This window comes from Neovison vison, chromosome 3, assembly GCF_020171115.1.
Source record: "Neovison vison isolate M4711 chromosome 3, ASM_NN_V1, whole genome shotgun sequence".
Classification (NCBI taxonomy): domain Eukaryota; kingdom Metazoa; phylum Chordata; class Mammalia; order Carnivora; family Mustelidae; genus Neogale; species Neogale vison.
In genome coordinates, this window is record NC_058093.1 from 196,849,225 (window position 1) to 196,870,665 (window position 21,441).

Sequence of the window (21,441 nt, forward strand, 5' to 3'; positions counted from 1 at the left end):
GGTGGGGGGATTCCAGGAGCCCCTTGTGGCTCTGCCAGTCTGGGAAGTGAAGGAAGAAGGCTGTACAGGGCCCAGAATATACACACAAACGTTTTCTTTTTGAAGTGCAAAACAAAAAAATTATTCTCCTTCAGATACAATAGAGACACTTGAAGGAAAGAAGGAAACGGGAAGCACGGGCTGGAGTATGTCCTGTTGAGCTCCAGGTAAACACTCCGCGTTCAGTTCCGTAACAATAATGGGCTTCCGGCGCCTGGGCTCCAGCTGTCCTTACAGGCAACGGGGCCAGATCACAGAAGGCATCAGAAACACGTAAAAAGAAATCTTATGAACAGGCTCCCCTTTCCCCAAAACAACACACATTCCTATGGGGGGAGCAAAGACTAAACCATATCTGAAAATGTAAGACTGGAAAGGGAAGTTAACCAGCTACTGAACTCGTGGGCACGACGAAACAGGACCCCTCTCTCCGGCCAGGCTGCTGAGCGGGGTTGGGGGGGGTGTGGGGAGGTAGAAAGATGGGGGGGGTGGGAAGCTGTGCTGAGTGGGGTCAGCATGAAACAGGGTGAGTGCCCCAGGGCTCCTCGGGTGGGGAGGGCAGGGGCCAGGCACTCACGGCTCACTAAGGCCTCCGGCCTGATGGGCCAGGGCGGGCCCCGCTGTCTCCCCTCCGTCCAGAGAAGGCTATGCCGCCCCAGGCCGGATGGCAGCCGCCCCTGCTCTCCCCAGGCTGAACCGGCAGACGCGGGCAGCCGCTCGGGCGCTCAATCCTCGCGCAGGTAGGCTTCCTGCTCCGGCTCGGCCCTCTCGTCCCCGTCCTCCCGTGTTTTCTGCCGGAGCTCCTCTGTCTGTGCTTCTGCCAACTTGGTTTCTGCTTTCTGGGAAAGCTGGCGCACTTCCTGCACCTGTGACTTCACCAGCTGGATGTGATTCCTGGCGGTGATTGAGGCCTGATCTGCTCCTGCCAAAAGAGGGGACAGTTGGGCTGGATGGTTGCACAGGGCGGAAGGCACTGGGGGGGGAAGAGGAAAGCCTGGGGTTCCGTGGCTGACATCCGAGCCTTTTCCTCTTGGAGACTTTCCCTGCCCTCCCTGCCCTCCCTCTCTGCACAGCAGAGACCTTTCTCCCGCCACACCGAGGTCTGCATTTTTCTCTAGCTATCAGCTGCTACATTAATAATTACAATTCCCACAATCTCTTTGTAGCAAACAGCTTAGTATAGATGCCTTAGGAATTTACACAGAAACACATTTCTTTTTGACAACTTAACAGCTCTGTGGAATTGTCAAAGACCTCTCATCACCCTACAGCTCCGTGGAATTGTCAAAGACCTCTCATCACCCTACCCAATCTTCAGAGAGAACCTCTGCTGGAAGTTCAAAGGGCATCCTTCTCATCTTTTATACGTATGGAGTGCACAGAGAAATACTGTTATCTTTTGTGTCTTTACGTATTGAACATATTTTGCCATTTTTTTTCTTTAAAAATGTTTTTGGGCTCTATCATCCTGTCTACCTGCTTCTAGTACGTTACAGAGCTCTGCCTATTAACTGATCCAGAGAAGATCTGGTTCTTTCCAACCTTACTGTATTAAGAATCTCAGTACAGTGTTAAAGGCAGTGGAGAATTGTAAGCACCACTCTTATTTCTGACCTTGATGGGAATGCCTCTCATATTTCATTACTAAGTAGAGTTACTTAACCTTTATCATGTTAGGAAAGTTCTATTTGTAACTGTACTCAGGTTTATGGCATAAATGGGTACCTTTTCACTGACGGCTTCAGGGCGTGTACTGACATGACATGGCTGCCTTCCTCCTCTACTGCAGATAATCTCAAGTAGTGAGTTATGTTGATAGGTTTTTTCAGTATTGAAGCATCTTGTATTTTGCGGGTGAATGGCTGGCGACATTTGGCTTTACGTCTATATAAGTGATACAGACCATAGTTTTGTTCCAGTGCTGACCTAGTACAGTTGGGGGTCAGGCCCATGCTGACTTTGTACAGTGACAACAGGTAGCAGACTGGCCATCATGTTCTATGCACTGGTATGCTTTCTGTAACACAGGAATTCTGTTTCTTGAAGATTTGCTAAGATTCTCCACAAAACAGCCTGGGCTTGGTGTCCATTAAGATTTTTATTTATTGGGGCACCTGGGTGGCTCAGTGGGTTAAACCTCTGCCTTCGGCTCAGTTAACGATCCCAGGGTCCTGGGATTGAGCCCCGCATCAGGCTTTCTGCTCAGCAGGGAGCCTGCTTCCCTCTCTCTCTGCCTGCCTCTCTGCCTGCTTGTGATCTCTGCCTGTCAAATAAATGAAATCTTTAAAAAGGTTTTTATTCAGAGAGCAGGAGCAAGCGCAAAAGTTGGGGGAAGGGGCTGAGAGAGGAGAAAATCCTAAGCAGACTCCCCACTGGGCACACAGCCCCATGGAGGCTCCCTCACAACCCAGAGATCCTGACTTGACCAGAAATCCAGAGTTGGATGCTTAACCGACTGAGCCACCCAGACGCCCCTACGTCTGTAAATCTTCTTACATATTTTATTTCACATGCATACGTCATTTGCAACTTCCTTATCCACTCATCTACCATGGACACCGGGTTGCTTCTATCTCTTGGCTCTTGTAAGTAATGCTGTAAACACTGGGGTGCGTGTATCTTTTTGATCTCTTTGTTTTCTTTGGGTAAGGACCCAGTAGTGGAATTAGTGGATCATACTGTATTTCTATTTTTATATTTTTGAGGAACGTCCATACTGTTTCCCACGGTGGGTGCACCCATTTACATGCCGACTAACCGTGCGCAAGGGCTCTCTTTCCTCCCATCTGGCCAGCACTTGTTACTTCCCGTCTTTCTGATGGGAGCTGTTCCGACTGGCGTGCGGGGTTCTTTTGTGGTTTTGATTTGCATTTTCCTGGTAATTAGTGATGTTGAGCATCTTTTCGTGTGTCTGTTGGCCATCTATGTTTCTTTGGAAAAATATCTCTTCAGGTCCTCTGCCTATTTTTTTCTTTCTTTTTTTTTTTTAATTTTATTTATTTGACAGAGAGAGATCACAAGTAGGCAGAGAGGTAGGCAGAGAGAGAGAGGAGGAGGAAGCAGGCTCCCTGCCGAGCAGAGAGCCCGATGCGGGACTCGATCCCAGGACCCTGAGATCATGACCTGAGCCTAAGGCAGCGGCTTAACCCACTGAGCCACCCAGGCGCCCTATTTTTTTCTTTTTGAAGATTTTATTTGCAAGAGAGAGAGAGAGCGCGCACGTGCGTGTGCGCGAGCAGGAAAGGGGAGAAGGTCAGAGGGAGAAGCAGACTCCCCGCACAGCAGGGAGCCTGATGTGGGACTCGATCCAGGAACTCCAGGATCATGACCTGAGCTGAAGGCAGCGGCTTAACCAACTGAGCCACCCAGGCATCCCTCTCTGCCTGTTTTTTAACTGGATTTCTTTTTTTGTGTGTTGCATTGTGTAAGTTCTATATGTATTTTGGATATTAACCCCTTGTCAGATATATAATTTACAAAGTATCTTCTCCCATTCATTAGCTTGCCTTTTTGTTTTGCTGACAGTTTCTTTTGCTCTGGTAAAGCTTTTTATTTCGGCGGGTGTAGTCCCAATTATTATTTTTTTGTTCCCCATACATGTGTTGTTGAGGGTGATGGCTGACATTACTGCCTATGCTTGCTTTCAGGTTTATGGTTTCCGGCCTCACACTCGAGTCTTCAATCTGTTTATTTTTGTGGGCGCGGTGTTAAAGTGACCCGGTTTCACTCCTGAGTGTAGCTGTCCAGTCTTCCCAACACCATCTGTTGGGAAACAGACCGTCTTTTCCCCGTAGTCTTGCTGCCTCGGCCGAAGATCCGCTGAGCACACGGTGTGCGTTCACTTCCGGGCCCGCCCCCTCTCCTGTGGCGTCCATCAGTCTGTCTGTGCCCGTACCACACTGTCCTCCTGCAGGTGCGGAGTGTGGTTTGACATCCAGGACTGATACCTCCGGCTTTGATCTACTTTCTCAAGATCACTTTGGCCAGTCAGAGTCTCATATGGCTCCATACGAACTTGAGGATTATTCCAGTTCTGTGAAAAATGCTACTAGTACAGTGACGGGGCTGCACGGACTCTGTAGTTTGTTTGGGAGAGCAGCATTATCTTAACAATATTCTTCCAACACGCGAGAGCATGGTGTGTCTTTACATCTCTGTTGTCTTCAATTTCTTTCCTCAGTGTCTCATAGTTTTGACAGTATGTGTCTGTCACCTCCTTGGATAAATTTTTCCCCAAGTATTTTATTCTTTTGGGTGCAATTGTAAATGGTTAAGATTTTTAAAGGATTTTTATTTATTGTGTGTGTGTGTGTCAATCCCACAACCTCGAGACCATACCTCAAGCTGAAATCAAGTGTCGGATTAGTCAGATTAGTTCAACCAACTAAGCCACCCAGGTGCCCCTTGTTAATCTTTTTTCTCCCCTCTCCCTTTGGTAAACCACTAAATATGATGTTAGCTATGGGTTTTTCATATATGGCCTTTATTTTGTTGGGGGGGGATGTTCTCTCTAAACACACTCTGTTGAGAGGTATTAATATATAATAATATAATTATAATATAATAATTATATCCTCTCTGTTGAGAGGATGCTGTATTTTGTCAAATGCTTTTTTTTTTATTTTTGCATTTGTTGAGTTGCACCTATGGTTTTTATCCTTCCTCTTATTAACGTGAGGTATCACACTGATTTGCAAATATCAAACCATCCTTTCATCCCTAGAATAAATTTCATTTGATATTGGTATATCATCTTTTTAATGTATGACTGAGCTCAGTTTGCTAATATATTTTTTTAAGATTTTACTTGACAGTGTGCTCACATGAGCACAAGCAGGAGGGACAGCAGCAGAGGGAGAAGCAGCCTCCCACTGCGCAGGAAGCACGACTTGGGGCTGGATCCCAGGACCCCGGGATCATGACCTGAGCCAAAGGCAGAGGCTTAACGGACTGAGCCGCTCAGGCACCCCAGTTTGGTAATGTCTTATTGAGGATTTTTGCATCTATGTGCATCAGAGATACTGGGTTTTGGTTTTCTTTTAAATATTTATGAGAGAGAGTGGGTGTGTGTGCGTGGTGGAGTGGGGTGGGGTGGAAGTGGGATGGACCGAGGGAAAGGGAGAAAGAATCCCAAGCAGACTCCCTGCTGAGTGCGGAGCCTGATGCAGGGGCTTGATCTCCTGACCGTGACATCCGGACTGGAACGGACACCAAGAGTAGGAAGGTGAAGGGACTGCACCACCCAGGCATCCCTGGTTTTCTTCTTTTTGCAGTGTCTTTGGTTTTGGTGACGGGATAATGCTAGCCTTGTAGAGTGAATTTGGAAATTTTCTTTTGCCTTCTGTTTTTCAGAGTAGTTTGGGAAGAATAGGTATTTCTTTTTAAAATGTTTGGTGGAATTCAATTTGGTGAAGCGATCTGGCCTTGAACTTTTGTATGTTGGGAGTTTTTTTTATTTTTTTTTAATTCCATCTCATTACTAATAATTTTTCTGTTCCAATTTTCTATTTCTTCCTAATTCACTTTTTGGAAGATTTTTAAAAAATTATTTATTTAGGGGCGCCTGGGTGGCTCAGTGGGTTGAGCCGCTGCCTTCGGCTCAGGTCATGATCTCAGGGTCCTGGGATCGAGTCCCACTTCGGGCTCTCTGCTCAGCAGGGAGCCTGCTTCCTCCTCTCTCTCTGCCTGCCTCTCTGCCTACTTGTGACCTCTCTCTGTCAAATAAATAAATAAAATCTTTTAAAAAAAGAAGCACTTCTGAGGAATTAAAAAAAAAATTATTTATTTATTTGACAGAGACACAGTAAGAGAGGGAACACAAGCAGAGGAAGTGGGAGAGGGAGAAGCAGGCTTCCCACTGAGCAGGGAGCCCGATGCGGGGCTTGATCCCAGGACTCCGGGATCATGACCTGAGCCAAAGGCAGATACTCAACAACTGAGCCACCCAGGCGTCCCAGATTTTCTATTTCTAGGAATTTAATATTTCTTCTAGATTGTCCAATTTGTTAGCATATAGTTTTTCATAATGTTCTTTTAAACCTTTGTATCTCTGTGGTGTTCATTATTTCTCTTCCATTTCCAATTTTCAACACTTTTTTTTAATGAGTCTGGTGAAGGTTTATCCATTTTGTCTATCTTTTGAAACAAAGAACTCTTGGCTTCATTCTTCTTTTTTTATTCTTTGAGTAATCTCTATACCCCAATCTGGGGCTCAAACCCAAAAACCCAAGGTCAAGAGTCAATGCCAGCCAGGCACCCCTGGCTTTACTGATCTATTTTTTAAAATTTTCCATTTAGGCGCCTGGGTGGCTCAGTCATTAAGCATTTGCCTTTGGCTCAGGTCATGATCCTGGAGTCCTGGGATCGAGCCCCACATCCGGCTCCCTGCTGAGCAGGAAGCCTGCTTCTCCCTCTCCCACTCCCCCTGCTTGTACTCCCTCTCTAGCCCTGTAAAATACATAAAATCTTAAAAAAAAAAAAGTCCTATTTATTTTTGCTCCAATCTTTTTTGTTCCCTCTACTAGCTTTGGGCTTTGTTCGTCTTTTTCTGGTTCCTTTAGGTATAAGGTTAGATTTTTTTTGAAGTGTTTCTTGTTTCTTGAGGTAGGCCTGTGTTACTGCAAATGCAGAACTGCTTTTGCTGTGTCCCAAAGACTTCAGACCATCATGTTTCCATTTTTCTCCATGTATTTTGATCTTTGTTTTCTTGGTTGACCCACTCGCGTTTACATGTGTTTGTGTATTTTTCAAGTTTTTTTTCCTTTCTTGTCTCAATTCATAGTGGAAGGAAAAGATACTTGGGAGGATTTCAATTTTAAACTTAAGACTTGTTTTAAGGCTTAACATATGAGCTATCCTGAAGAACTTTCCATGTGCACTTGAAAAGAATGTATATTCTGTTTTGGGATGGAATGTTGTGTGTGTGAATGTTAGATCCATCTGGGCTAATGCATTCAAAGCCACTGTTTCCTTCCTTTCTGTCTGTTTTTGTATTGTCCATCCTTTGATGCAAGCGGGGTGAAGCCTCTTGTTATCACTGTGTTACTGTCAACTTCTCCCTTTCTGTCTGTCTGTATTTGCTATATACAGGTGCTCCTATGTTGGGTGCGTATTTACGACGGTTCGGTCTCAGATGGATTCCTTTATCATTATGTACTGTCCTCCGTCTCCTGCTACCGTCGTTGTTGTTAGGTCGAGAACACACGCGCACACACACACACACACACACACGGGAAGTGAGGGGAAAGGGAAAGAGAAATTTTTCTTCTTTAAAGGTTTATTTTAGAGGCACAGTGCTCGTGGGGGATGGAAGTGCAGAGGGAGAGACCGTGAGATCTTGAGCAGACTCTGAGCGGGGTGTGGAGCCTGACGCTGTATTCAATCTCGTGACCGGGGCTGAAACCAAGAGTCCATCAGATGCTCAACACACTGTCCCACCCACCTGCCCGAGAGAATCTTAAGCAGGTTCCATGCCTCGTGTGGAGCCCACACAGGGCTTAATCTCATGACCCTTTGATCACGATCTTAGCCAAAACCAAGAGGCAGATGCTCAAGTGCCCGAGCCACCCCGGTGTCCCACTGTACACTTTGTTTTAGTCTGTTCATCTGGTAGAAGTAGCCCTACCTGCCCCCCAATCCGCATAGTGTATATATTCCATCCCTTCACTTTGTCTGTATGTGTCTTTAAGTCTGAAATGAGTCTCTTGAAGGCAGCTTATAAATGGGTCTTGTGTTTTTTTTAATCCAGTCACCCTATGTCTTCCGATTAGAGCACTTAGTGCATTTACATCTAAAGGTAGTATTAAGTATGTACTTACTGCCATTTTGTAATTGTTTTCTGGCTGTTTCTGTTTCTCTTCCTTTCTTTTCTCTTATGAGTTTGATGGTTTTGTTCCTTTGTTTATCTATTATAGATTTTTGATTTGGGGCTACCATTAGGTTCATATGTAACATCTTAGACGCACTGTCATCTTTATTAAGGTGTTAGTAGTTTAAGTTCGAACACATTCTAAAAGCACTGCATTTTTACTCTCCTGCCCCCCATGTTTTATGTCTTATTTTACATTTTGTATATCCCTTGACTAATTTTTATAGATATAATAGATTTTTACTACTTTTGTGGTTTAAGCACCATGTTTTTCTAAATGAATAATATTTTTACCAAATATATTTGCTTTTATTTGTGCAATTTCTTCCTTTCAGAATTTTCTTTAACACGTCCTATATGGCTGGTCTAGTGGTGACGAACTCCTTCTAACTTTTGTTTGGGAAACTACCTTTCCTTATGTTTTGAATGATAACCTTGCTGGGTATTCTTGGTTGTAGGTTTTTTCTTTTTAGCACTTTCCACATACTATGCCACTTCCTTCTGGCCTGCAAAGTTTGTGCTGAAAAACCAGCTATCAAATACCCCTTCTGGGGTATCCCTTGCCTGTAATGGTTTTGCTGTTTGTAAAATGGTTTATCATCACTTTGGCAATATTGTGTCCTGGTGCAGATCTCCTTAGGTTCACCTCATTAAGAGCTCTCTGTGCTTCCTGGACCTGGAGGTCTGTTTCCTTTTTCGGATTAGGAACATTTTCTGCCCCCTTCTGTCTCTTCTTCTCCTGGGATCCCTATAGTGCAAATGCTACTACACTTGATGTCCCTGAGTTCCCTTAACCAGTTTTCATTTTTTAATTTTTGCTGTTCAGCTTGTTTTCCATCACGGTGTCTTCCACGTCGCTGACCCATTCTTCTGCATCCCCTAGTCTGCTGTTGATTCCTTCTGGTGTATTTTTTTATTTCGGTTAAATTCTTCACCTCTGACTGGTGGTTTGTTTTTTTGAGAGAGAGAGAGAGAGCAAGAGCAGGAGGAGGGGGAGAAAATCTCAAGCAGACTCTGTGCTGAGTATGGAACCCCGTATGGGGCTTGATCTCACAACCCAGAGATCACCACCTGAGCCGGAACCGTGTTGTCAGACACTTAACCTACTGTGCCATGCAGGCACCCTTTTTAGCATTTTCTTTGTTAAAATTCTCTGTTCATCCACTTTCTTCTCGAAGTCCAGTATCTTTATGAACATGACTTTGAATTCCTTATCAGGCACACTGCCCAATGACTGATACCCTCTGAACTGTTTTAATGTTCTTTTAGTCTTGAATCCTTACTCTGATACTTCTCTGCCAGCGTTCTGGAGCAGCTTTTTGTTAATAATGATTTGATTTAGCTTTTTGTAATTTTCAATCTTCCTACATCATTTTGTTTTAGCTGTGATTTTTTTTTTTTAAGATTTTATTTATTTGGGGCACCTGGGTGGCTCAGTGGGTTAAAGCCTCTGCCTTTGGCTCGAGTCATGATCCCAGGGTCCTGGAATCGAGCCCCGCATTGGGCTCCCGGAGCCTGCTTCCCTTCCTCTCTCTCTGCCTACTTGTGATCTCTGTCTGTCAAATAAATAAAAATCTTAAAAAAAAAAAAAAAGATTTTTATTTATTTGACAGCACAAGCAGAGGGAGAGGAAGAAGCAGGCTCCCTACTGAGGCATGTAGGGCTTCATCCCAGGGAGCTGGGATCATGACCTAAGCTGAAGGAAGACACTAACTGAGCCACTGAGGTACCACTATCGGTGATTTTTTTTTTTTTAAATTTAACATACTCAGTTACTGTGATGACTTATGTTGGAACTTGTTCTATTTCTTTTAAAACTTCCCTGTCTTAATTGAATTTACCAAGTTTTCTTTGTTTAGCACGGTCTAATGTTGAGCTGATGGTGTCTACCTTTTCTTTTCAAAACAACTATCGGCACGCTTTCACTTCTTTCCTAAACTGATTTAACATTCGGAAGTTTTGACAAGTTTACAAGTTTTACTGAATTTTTTTCATTCTTCTATCTCTGTTCCTTCCTAATTTTTTTCTTCAAAAAGTAGTTTTTTCAGAAAGCATATGCGGTTGGTAAACAGTATTTTTAGGTCTGAAATATTTGACCGGATGTAAAATTATAGGTTACTGACTTATCACCTTAGATCCAGGGTTGTTGATCAGAAGCCATATCAGAATATACTCCCTTCGTAGGTAAATCTCTTTTCTTATAGTTGAAGTATTTTTCTTTGTATGTTTTACATTGAGCCTTTTTCGTCATGATTTAAAGTGTGAGCCCTAATAATTAGTTTTGTGAAAGTTTTTTTCCCAGATAATTGTTATACTTTTATTTTCCCTTTTCTCCAGCTCAACCTAAGGCTGCCTGGGAATGTTCACACCGGGACGCCCCAGCAAACGTCCCTGTTCACTGTATCTGGAAACCCTGCTCCTACGTCAGTTTCACCCTTCATTCCACCTGTGCCTCTAGGACTGCAGATTCCTTTAGTTAAGACTTCTTTTTTGTTTTTACTTTTAAAAATACATATTATATCCTTTTTAAGATTTGGTGCTACAGACCCTAGTCTATTATCTGAAAGTCAGAAAACAGAAATTTCTGTGAGCTACCCAGTTTGAGACCAATTCAGGTAAGAATAGAGTTTTCTTCAAAATATAGTTAAAAACCTTCAGCTCACGCCCACTGGGTGGATTGAGAGGTCTAGAAAACATTCTGGTGAATGCGGAACCACATTTTCTACACTGGGACCCGGAGATGCAGAGGCTTTAGCACCGTGCTGAATGCCGGTGTGGCTGCTTCCTTATGCACCCAGCATATCTCAGAGCATTTCGTAACCCTTGGCTCCCCATTTTCTTCATGCGCAGACGTGGGGATGCTAATCCTCAGTTCCTTACATTACAAATGCCTATAAAATACTTACTGCAAAGCATGGAACAGACCAGTATTCAATAAATGGTAGCTATTATTTGTCCTGGATTTGTCACTGACTAGGATTCCAGGTCTCCATTTCTCCCATCTGTACAGGTTCACACCAACGGGTGGTCTCTAGTCTCCAACTGTGCCACTGTATACCCAGTTATCCATAAATACCAGGGTTATAAAAGGAATAAAATGCTTAAAACTGATTTAGATGCCATTATTCTAATGGGCAATAGATGCATCGTTTTCTAGACACGGACTCCCTAGCTAGTGGAAATGGGGAATTTTCTCACAAAGGTACAGCCACGTGGGCCTTAGACGAATCTAAATCCCTCATTTTGCAGCCAGACGAAAACTCAAAGGGCCCCTTGGCGGTACACTCTGAACCTACCAGTTTGGTACGCAGCTTCTGCCGCCATCTCTGAAAGACCAAGTGCAGTCAGCCAAGTGGTTTCCAACTTCAAGTATTCTTGCTGTTTTGAAGTCATCTGTAAATTAAACACGGCACATTGAGACAACACGAAGAGGTTAATGAGCACGTAACATGGGCTTATTCAAGACAGACTTAGAGCACAGTCACTGTTAGACACCACGACGGGGCAGGGGCACTAATACAGAAACGTCCGTTAACCTTCTGCTTACCTCAACTCTGGCTCCTATGATCACCTGCCACACCTCATCTTCCTCCTGTGAATTCATTTTCCCAAGTAAACTTGTATATTGTCGGTACAAAGAAATTAAGGTATAAACAGCCTACAAACACAGAATAAAGTAAGTGAGGCATGTTCGGACCTGTGAGATTACACCCCAAGGGAAGAGAGTTCTGTTACAGTGACCCACTCTGTCCTTCCACTTCCCTGAAGCCACACTACCGCGGCGGGTGGAGGCATTATCCCAGGACATACATACTTCCACTTGTCAAATTCTGTGTTTCTGAAAGTTTGTTAGGAATTCAGACAGAGAGATTACAATGTAGAAGAAAAACTCAGAAGGCAGAGGGGGAAACTGTGAAAAATGAAGATACAATAAACCAATAAACAAGGGTTTGGATTATCCAGATACCGCTGTACGCGGGTAAGTGGTTTTCACACTGACCCCCCAGTGAAGCGCCTGGTGCCGCGAGTAAGAGACTCTCTAGACCCCTTTACCCGTAACTGCACCTAATCAGCTTGGTTTTGTCTTATAAACTGGGCTGCTATATTTAAAGATTTTTCTTTTTCAGGGAGCCTGGGTGGCTCAGTCGCTGAGTGGCTTCCTTCAGCTCAGGTCGTGATCCCAGGGTCTTGGGACTGAGCCCCGCATTGGGCTCCCTGCTCGGCAGGAGGCCTGCTTCTCCCTCTCCCACTCCCCCTGCTTGTGTTCCCTCTCTTGCTGTGTCTCTGTCAAATAAATACATCTTAAAAAACTTTTCTCTTCTTTTTCTTTTAAAAAGCGTTCCTGGAAAAAAAAATCTAAAAATCACTGCTTTAGGTCAAGGGCTCAACCAATTTTTGTTGTAAATATTTTAGGCTTTATGGGCCCTATAGTCTGTTACAACTATTCAACCTACAAAAGCAGTCTTAGAAAATACAGAGAGATATAGACAAATATAGAACATATAGACAAAGGAGGCTGGCAACACTCCAGCGTTGCCACAGAAACATACCCCGCTAGATTTGGTTTACAAGCCATAGTTTGCTAACCCCTGGTTTAGATCAAGACTCAACAGGAAGACACTTACCTTAGTATATTCAGTGATCGCTTCAATCAGTGCATATGTGGTCTGCGAGAGAAAGGTGGAGGTGCTGTCTGTCACCAAAGACACAGCCCTCCTCATTAACGCGTCATTACTAAGAGAATGAGGTTCCAATTTCTGAAAGATATAAACATTTTCACTCAACTTCTAACCTGAAGCTCAAACCGAGAACTTCTTCGTAGCTCAAGAAACAAGTGAAAAACACTTGCCACACTGCAACTGCTTGTTTTCTTTTTAGGCTTTGTTCTGGCTCTTAAAGACCATATAAGAGTGTGCCTCCCATCTACTCTGATTCTTTATGCTGTGTTCCAAAAAGCCAAGCATTTCTCTCCATGAAATAAAAATCTAGTATTATAACCAACAAATCTGATGAAGGTATGATTCATTCATTACCACAGTGCTAGATGCTTGGGATATGAAGACACATAAGATATATTCTCTGTCCTCAAAGATTTCAGATGGGGAAGGGGAGGTGCTGGGGCTGAGAGAGAACTTGAACAATTCATGCAAATCAAGTACCATGGGAGCTATGGCAGAAGTTTGTTTAAGTATCTTTTTTTAAAGATTTTATTTATTTGAGAGAAAAAGAGAGCAACAGGGAGAGGAAAACCACCTGCTGAGCAGGGAGCGGGCCGTGGGCATTGATCCCTGGACCCTGAGATCATGACCTGAGCCAAAGGCAGACACTAAACTGACTGAACCACCCAGGCGCCCCAGACGTCTGTACAAGCTACAAGTAGGGGCATGCATGAAAAACAGTCACTTCTGTATTGAATGAAAATAGCTTAAAAAGGCTTTACAGAGTTGAGGGATAAGCTGAGTCTAAGAAAGTAAGTGGGTGGATGGGGGAGAGCGATTCTGAGCAGAACGAACAGTACAGTCCTGGGTAGGGGGTGGGGGCTCTTCACTCTAACCTCAGCTATTAAAACAAACAAAAAAAAAAGCCAATGTAACTATCTCAAGAGTTAAGGAAGTGTGGCCACCTTAACTAAATTCAAGTATTCCCTGCTTTCTGAAAGTCTGCATGAAGTCTCTTTGCTTTTAAGGTATCTGACTGTATTCGTAGCTGACTTTAAACACCAAAAGTCCAGAGAGGATTTTCAGGTTTACAAAGAAAAAAAAGCTGTCACTGTACTAAATGTCCTTTGCAAAAACCAAAGTGTCATAACATGAGCTTTTGGGAAGATACTCTTCACTGTATGCTGAATTATGAAAGGTTTATAAGAGTGCTCTACTTGGGGGGGGGGGGCGCCTGGGTGGCTCAGTGGGTTAAAGCCTCTGCCTTCGGCTCAGGTCATAATCTCAGAGTCCTGGGATTGAGCCCCACATTGGGCTCTCTGCTCAGCGGGTAGCCTGCTCCCCCGCCGACACCTGCCTGCTTCTCTGCCTACTAGTGACCTCTGTCAAATAAATAAATAAAATCTTAAAAAAAAAGAAAAAGTTATCAGTCAAGAAATCTTTGACACATGAACAAATCCAGAATTTTCCTTTACAATTAAGTAAGTATTCATTATGTGTCTTGCACTGAAGGTACAGAAAGAGTGAAAAGAATATCATTTCTGCTCACTGGAAGCTAACTTTGATATACTCTAACTTACATCTTAATAATATTTTATTTTAATCTCAGCGGAGGGCTTGACCCCACAACCCTGAGATCACAACCTGAGCCCGAACCAAGAGTCAGATGCTTAACCGGCTGCACCACCCACACTGCATCTAACAAGTTTTCACTTGCGCCCAACAGCCCAGGTGTTACCACTTTTTTATAGATGAGGAGATGGAAACTCCAAATATTCTGTTACAGAAACTCTCCCAAAAAGTCACATTATCTAGACCTTAAACCACACCTTCGTCAATGTTTGTGCCCTTTCTGTGATGCTCTGCTGACTCAGGGGAGTGTAATCAATCAATATCAGAATACAGCACGTGCGGTCAGAAAGACGGAGATCACTGTTGGGTCAGAAACTCTGAAAGGCATTAAAAAGAGGTGGGACTTGGGCCTGAAGATAGCCAGGATGAGAACTGCCAGGCAGCCTGGGGAAGAAGAAATAATGAGGAGAAGAATACATCCACTGCATTCAGGGAACGTCCTGGGATCTGACCTGGTCACAACAAAGGGCACGAGGGAGGGGAGAGAGCGAGGAGTCGAGTATGGGGAGAGCTGGCTGGGTTTTAGTTCTGCAGCACACAATGGGGAGCTGCTGCAGGTTCTGAAGAACAGAAGTGGAACTACTGTCCTACAGGAAAATGACCTGAGGCTCCTGTCATATGGCCCAGAACTGAGGTAATTGGGGTTGAAGAAAAGTATATGAACTGAGAAAGGACAAACCCAGAAAATTCGTTTTAAGGGAAGAAGAAATGCTATCCTAATTGTGGAAGAAAATGGCCTGGTGCTCAAGTAAGGGTTTTAGAATCAACAATTCATGAACAAGCAAAGATTGGGCTCATGAGAAAGCCTCAGAAGATGCTGCAAAGATTTGTGATCAATGAAATTGATCTATTTTTTTCTTCTAAGAATTGTATTTATTTATTTGAGAGAGAGAGAACACAAGTGGGGAGGGGAGGAGCAGAGCAAGAAGGAGAAACAGGCTCCCCACTGAGCCTGCTTCTGGGCTTGATCCCAGGACCCTGAGATCAGAACCTGAGCCAAAGGCAGACGCTTAACTAAGTCACCCAGGTGCCCCTGGAATTGATCTTCTTGTTGTGATAAACACATTTAAGTACTAGAACTATTTTGTCAAACTGGGGTTTGCTAGTTTCCTATTTAGCTCTTTCCCAGAAAGCATATAATCCGTGATCTTTTTAATAAGGTACCACCTTCATATCACCTCCCTGCCAACTCCACCTAGATGTCTACTAGATGCTTTAGACTGTCATTTCCAAAACTGAACTCTTGATTTCATCCTCCCAAAACATACCACCATCCCCTCCAACAAATGCTAACTCCATTCTTCCAGTTGCTTAGGCTTTTTAAAAAATCCTGGAATGGGGCGCCTGGGTGGCTCAGTGGGTTAAGCCTCTGCCTTCGGCTCGGGTCATGATCTCAGGATCCTGGGACTGAGCCCCGCATAGGGCTCTCTGCTCAGTGGGGAGCCTGCTTCCCCCTCTCTCTGCCTGCCTCTCTGCCTACTTGTGATCTCTCTCTGTCAAATAATAAACAAGATCTTTTAAAAAAATTTTTAAAAATAATTAAAAAATCCTGGAATATATTCACATTCAATCCATCAGCATCTTGTACTGACCACATTTGGTCCACTTCTCCCACCTACACTGGTGCCTGCCTACTCAAGCCTGGACTAGGGCAACAATCTCCCATTGGTCTTCCTAGTTTCACAAAGCAACCTTTAAAAACTCATGTGAGGGGCGCCTGGGTGGCTCAGTGGGTTAGGCCTCTGCCTTCGGCTCAGGTCATGATCTCAGAGTCATGGGATGGAGCCCCGCGTCGGGCTCCCTGTTCAGCAGGGAGCCTGCTTCCCCCCCCCCTCTCTCTGCCTACCTCTCTGCCTACTTGTGATCTCTGTCAAATAAATGGATAAAATCTCTAAAAAACAAAACAAAACTCATGTGAGATTGTAACAACCTTGTGTTAAAATCATCGGTGGCTGCCTTTTCTGAATAAAATTAAAAGCCTTACGATGGCACAAAAGGACAAAACAGTCTGATCCTCAGCTAATTTTCTGGCTTTGTCTGTTATGCTTTCTCATTCCACTCCAGCCACAGTAACCTTTTTGCTGGTCATCAACCATATTGGGTAGACACACCTGCTTTCTAGGCCTTTGCATTTCAAGAGTTCCTTCTGCCGGGGAAACTCTACTCCAAGACATTACCACGGCTTATTCTTTCAGACCATTCTGATCACGACTTTCCCGTCACCTTATCACAGGAGCCCTCCTGGACCACTCTCTCCTGTCTAAAATAAAACAACTCCCTCCCAGAACTCCCTATTTGTTTCCTCCACAGCACTCATCGGGTTGCATTTTATATTTATTTTCTCTCCTCTCTTTTCCCTGGAATGTTTGTTTGTTTGTTTTGGGTTTTTTTGAGAGAGAGCGTGGGGGGGCCGCGGGGACAGAGGGAGAATCTTTTTTTTTTTTTTTTTAAAGATTTTATTTATTTGAGAGAGAGAGAGGACAGTGGGAGAAATAGACTCTCTGGCGATCAGAGAGCCTCATATGGGACTCGATCCCAGACTCCAGGATCATGACCCTCGCAGAAGGCAGTTGCTTAACCAACTGAGCCACCCAGGAGCCCCCAGAGGGAGAATCTTAAACAGCCTCCATGCCCAGGATGGAGCCCCATGCGGGGCTAATGTGGCCCGATCTCATAGCCCTGAGATCATGACTTGAGCCTAAATCAAGAGTCAGATGCTTAGGGCACCTGTGTGGCTCAGCAGGTTGAGCTGCAGACTCTTGATTTCAGCTCAGATCATCATCTCCGGGTTGTGGGATGGAGCCTGGGGTAGGGCACTACGCTTAGTGCAAAGTCTGCTTCTGCTTATCCCTCTCCCTCTGTTATTCACCCCACCCCACCCCGCATACATTCTAAAACATTAAAACCTTAAAAAAAAAAATTAAAAGAGTGTCAGACTCTTAACTGACTGAGCCTCCCAGGCACCCCCACCCCCAACCCAGAATGCAAGTTTTACGAGAGCAGCGTATGGCACATTAAAGTTGCTCAATAAATTTTTGTTGAATGAAAGACTATTTTGTTGATAGACTATAATATCCCCTTTCTTATTCTCCGCCCTCTTTACACAATTTGACCACCCTGACATACTGTTCCTACCAAATAAGACAGTTAAAAATGTGAACATTAATATATTTGTTCAGCTATGAGACGATGATGCTGGTAACAGGAGAAAGTAAACCATCACATCGGTGTGCGAACACTGGCAACACGAACAGCTTGTCTGATGGCTCACTGCCCAGGTGAGACTTCAGGAAGGCACAGCACACTAAGCAACACCCAGCAGCGCTACAGTATTTTTACCTGTGCAATGGGAACCGCACACAGGGTCACGCCAAATCCAACCGCCACAGTTTTGTGCCATGGTCTTATCAATTCTGAGAAGCAGCGCTTCTTGAAGTTAGTCACGACAGGAACACACTGTCTGTACCTAAAAACACAAGTCGGATTTAGGAAGGCAGTAACTACCAATCTGTACGTCTTCAGTTCGCAGGGGTTGGAAACTCACACTCGGCCAAGCAGGAACCTACACGAAGATGCGGGGTCTGCCTTCCAGACGACAGGGCTCGGTGGGGAGCGTGTGAGTCTGGAAAGCCCCGACTCGCTGGAAGGAGCAGCTGCTACCCAACTCCCGGGCACCGGGCCGCGCGGGGTTTGCGGGCACAGTGATTTCGAAGTTTAACCGGCAACAGGTGTGGAAGTTTAAAAGGCAGTCTCAGAGCTTTTTTAAAACCTCGGGTCAAAAGAAAACAAACAAACAAACAAACCACTACTGCAGGCAGCATGTAGCTCCGGACCTCCGATGGTCCCCGCTAGGCCACACCTGGAACGGGGACTGACCAGCTCCCCTCCCGCCCGCAGAGAAAACTTGCTCTTGTAACCCGCCGCTCGCCCGGGCGGCTCCCGACCTCCCTCCAGTGACGGCGACGGGCCAACGGGAATTCGAGCACAGGCCGAGGCTCCCCAGAAAGCCAACCCGAGCCTGCGGAGGGGGCGCACCGGCGTTCACCCAGGGGAATAACGGAAAAGCCGTCAGTGGGAAAGAAAACCCGGCTTTGGCCCCGGGAGGCGGGAGGCAGAGTCGGGACGTCCTCGGGACCTGAGAGGGGCGGGACGCAGCGGCCCACTCGGCCGAGAAGCGAAAGGAGCGCCAGCTAGACTGGCGCTGCCATCCCGGCCACAGCGCTACCTGCGGCGCCAACCCCCTTTGGGGTACTGCTCTCATACCCGACCGCAGCGGTACCTGAAAAGGGAGGCAACGCTCCGCGACAGCCAACTCCTCAGAGCCGCCATCCCGCGGCGGCCGGACGCCAGACGTACACGCCGGAAGTGACGCCGCTTCCTGAGAGGAGGACGGCGCGCGGCCTCTTCTGGAGTGGGCCTGGCCCCATGACCACACCCCAACCCGAAGGAGCAGTCGGGATTGGACGGGAGGTAGGGCAGAGGCGGGGCTTAGGGTAACGGCAGTAACGGCTGTGGTGAACGCCCAACCGACCGGGCTACCGCGCGGGACGGGGCGGGCCCTGGGCCTGAGGGTGAGGAGCGGGCGGAGCAGAGTCGGCCGTCGTGAGGGGAGCTTGGACTCCAACCCGGGCGTGGCCGTGCCTCGAGAGGCAGCCCTATCCCGGGCGCGAGGCGCACGGCTCCTCCGTCAGCGACTAGAGCGCGTACGGCGGGGAGGCGGGAAGGCGGGGCAGCGCGCCGTGGGGCGGGCGGGTGGGGGCGGGCACGAGGCGAGCACGGCGGGGGGCGGGGCTCTGGGCGCTGTCACTTCAGCACCAGGAAGTAGGTGGTCCAGCCGGCCAGCAACAGCGCCCCGATGAGCACTGTGTAGCTGAGGAGCACGAAGGCCAGCAGCTCTCGCAGCAGCTGCAGCACGTGGATGGTGGACGAGGCCGGCATCGCCGTGCGCGGGAGGCCCGAGGACCTGCGGGGCAGGGGCACTCGGGAGTCCCTGAGCGCGCAAAGGGGACGGTCCCCCGCAGAGTCACCTCCTCCACCCCCCAGTCACCGAGCCAGCGCTGCTGAGCCAGGCAGTGTCGTAGGCAGTGTGGACACAGGAGGCTAGGCTAGGTCCTGGCCTTCAAAAGGGTAAACACGCTGTCCTAAGGCTGAAGAAGCCCGAAGTTCTGATTTTCTCCCTAACAACCAGCTAGAGGCCCTCTTAGCATTTACACTATAGAAATCTTTTAAGCCAGAAGCTCCCCTCCTTCTTTGGCTCCTAATCTGGATCTGGGTTCTGAGGAGAGAGAAGCCTGTCTGTTCCCAGTCTTGGCTGCTGCATTAGTCTTCATCAGGGGCCCTCTGTCCTCCCAACCACCTCCTGCATTTTTAATGCTGTGAGTGCTGCTAATGGCCTGGTGGAGTAAGACTTGCTTTTCCCGTCGCTCAAGATGCATCCCCAGCTGTCCGTGCTGCCTGGGAGGGGAAGAGGAGAGGGACCCATTCGGGTGGGAGAAGACCGCAGGTCCTCACTGACGCCCTTTGCAATTCCCTGGACCCCAAAGCTTGACAGCATGCAGAGTTTGAAAATGCTTGCTTTGTGGGCAAGACGCTTGCCCTCAAGGGCAACCAGTATTGCAGGAGTGCCAAGGGATGGGCATCAATTTGATTCTGGGCTTATCTCCTTCCCAACTGTGCTCCTGTGCACCTGTTCCAGTCCTGCTATCTTCCACCACAGATGGAATTACATGGCAACAATCACAAACCAGCTCTTCATCTCCACTGCTGTCCTGCCCAGCAACTTCCCTTAGGGCCAGCCACTAGCTTCCTTCTCTCCCCATTTCACTCACTCAGCAAAGTTTCCACGACTCCTCTGCTGCAGCAGCTCCACGGCTCCTCTCCGGGTCTGGTGTCTGAAGGTAGGCGTGTGCGCACTCCAGCGATCTAGGCAGAGCTGTGGGATATTCAGGGAACAGCTGCACTCACCAACTAGGTGTGGTCCAGAGACCAATCACAGTCTCCACGTGGTCCCTGAGCAATCAGGGAGCTGCGCAGAGCCCATCCCAGGCCAGGCGGGGCATTGGCAACCCTGCCCCACCCCCCGCTGCCTCCCCCGGCTTTCACCACCACAGCCCACAGGCTCTAAGGATGCCTGCAAAACTCCTGATCAGATGGGCTGAGCAAGTGGTACACTAGGGGATTTTTTTCATGTCCCTTCTTGTCTTGCTGTTCTCAACGCTGCCGGTGGGATACAGTCCAAATCCTTTTCTAACAAGCTCATATTGAAGAGGAGCCCTATCCTACTCTTGAGTCTCAGACTAGAAGAACCACTATACAAATGACTTTCACTTATGACTGTCCAACTACAGCAAGGGCTGTTATCTTAAAAACACGCGTGAGCATGCACGTATGCATGTATGTGAGAAACAGGAGCTTGGAAAACCAAGAGCTCCTGAGTGCTTGATTCTAACTGACTGAGTTTAGCAGTTTAGCGAGACACTGTACAGGCACCGTCCCAGTGAGCCCACTCCCAATTTCAACTCCCAGGACTGATGCAAAAAGAGCCAGTTAGGGTTTCGGCAAGTAAAGAACAGACCCTTTCCCAGATGTAACAATGAAGAAAAAGCACAAACTTTATGCTGCTTCAGATTATTTTGCTTTTTGTTGTAAGTTTGTGATTAAAGACTGGTTTGGTTTTTTTTTTTTTTGACCTTTAAAATAGCAGGGAGTGTGGACATCAACCCTTTTTTATCAACATCATCATCCAGAAGCAAATGGCTCCTTAATCTAATCAGGGTCCGTTATGATCAAATCATTGCCTCGGCCGCAGCCCTGCTGAAAACAGGAGCGGAACATTATCAAGCTGCTCAGGAAGCCAGTGAGTAGTAATTGCTCCCCCAGAGAATTGGTCATCTGAAGGGCTTGTGTGTCTTGCCTAGGCATAGGAAAGAAAGTATGGCTAAGATTTATACCCTCAGCCCACCCCAGAGCAACAGACGAAGAAGAGAGGCTACTAAAGCAGGCACAGTTCGGTCCGCTTTCACTCCCATGTCCTTCAGATGGATGTCTCGGAGCACTTAGGTGTTCCAGGCTCTGCAGACTCCAGTCCCCAACGCAGCAACCGAAGCTAAGAAACATTACATGGCTTAAAATTCACAGGCATTCATTTCCAAATAAGAGCAACTGAGAAAGTTTACATTATTGCCTTTTTCTTAGATCACTGGCAGACAAAAAGGCGTCCTCTATTTTCTGTGGCAGATTATTCAG

The 21,441-nt window shown here is 46.5% G+C and overlaps 1 protein-coding gene across 3 annotated transcripts; it reads right to left on the reverse strand.

Moving 5' to 3' along the window:
* Positions 1 to 77: 77 nt before the first annotated feature.
* DIABLO (diablo IAP-binding mitochondrial protein) lies at positions 78 to 18,578 on the reverse strand. 3 transcript variants are annotated; one of them, XM_044243428.1, is made up of 6 exons: positions 18,476 to 18,578; positions 17,536 to 17,662; positions 12,532 to 12,663; positions 11,454 to 11,498; positions 11,203 to 11,299; positions 78 to 961 (listed from the first exon to the last, which is right to left on the reverse strand). In XM_044243428.1, exons 1-6 carry the CDS (start codon positions 18,523 to 18,525, stop codon positions 765 to 767), a joined length of 648 nt encoding a protein of 215 aa, XP_044099363.1. In that variant the 5' UTR covers positions 18,526 to 18,578; the 3' UTR covers positions 78 to 764. The 3 variants fall into 3 exon arrangements, with proteins under 3 accessions (XP_044099363.1, XP_044099362.1, XP_044099364.1); XM_044243427.1 differs by having other exon boundaries at positions 11,454 to 11,564; positions 18,476 to 18,577; XM_044243429.1 differs by lacking the exon at positions 78 to 961 and adding an exon at positions 7,292 to 7,434 and having other exon boundaries at positions 11,454 to 11,564.
* Between the last annotated feature and the right edge of the window lie 2,863 nt (positions 18,579 to 21,441).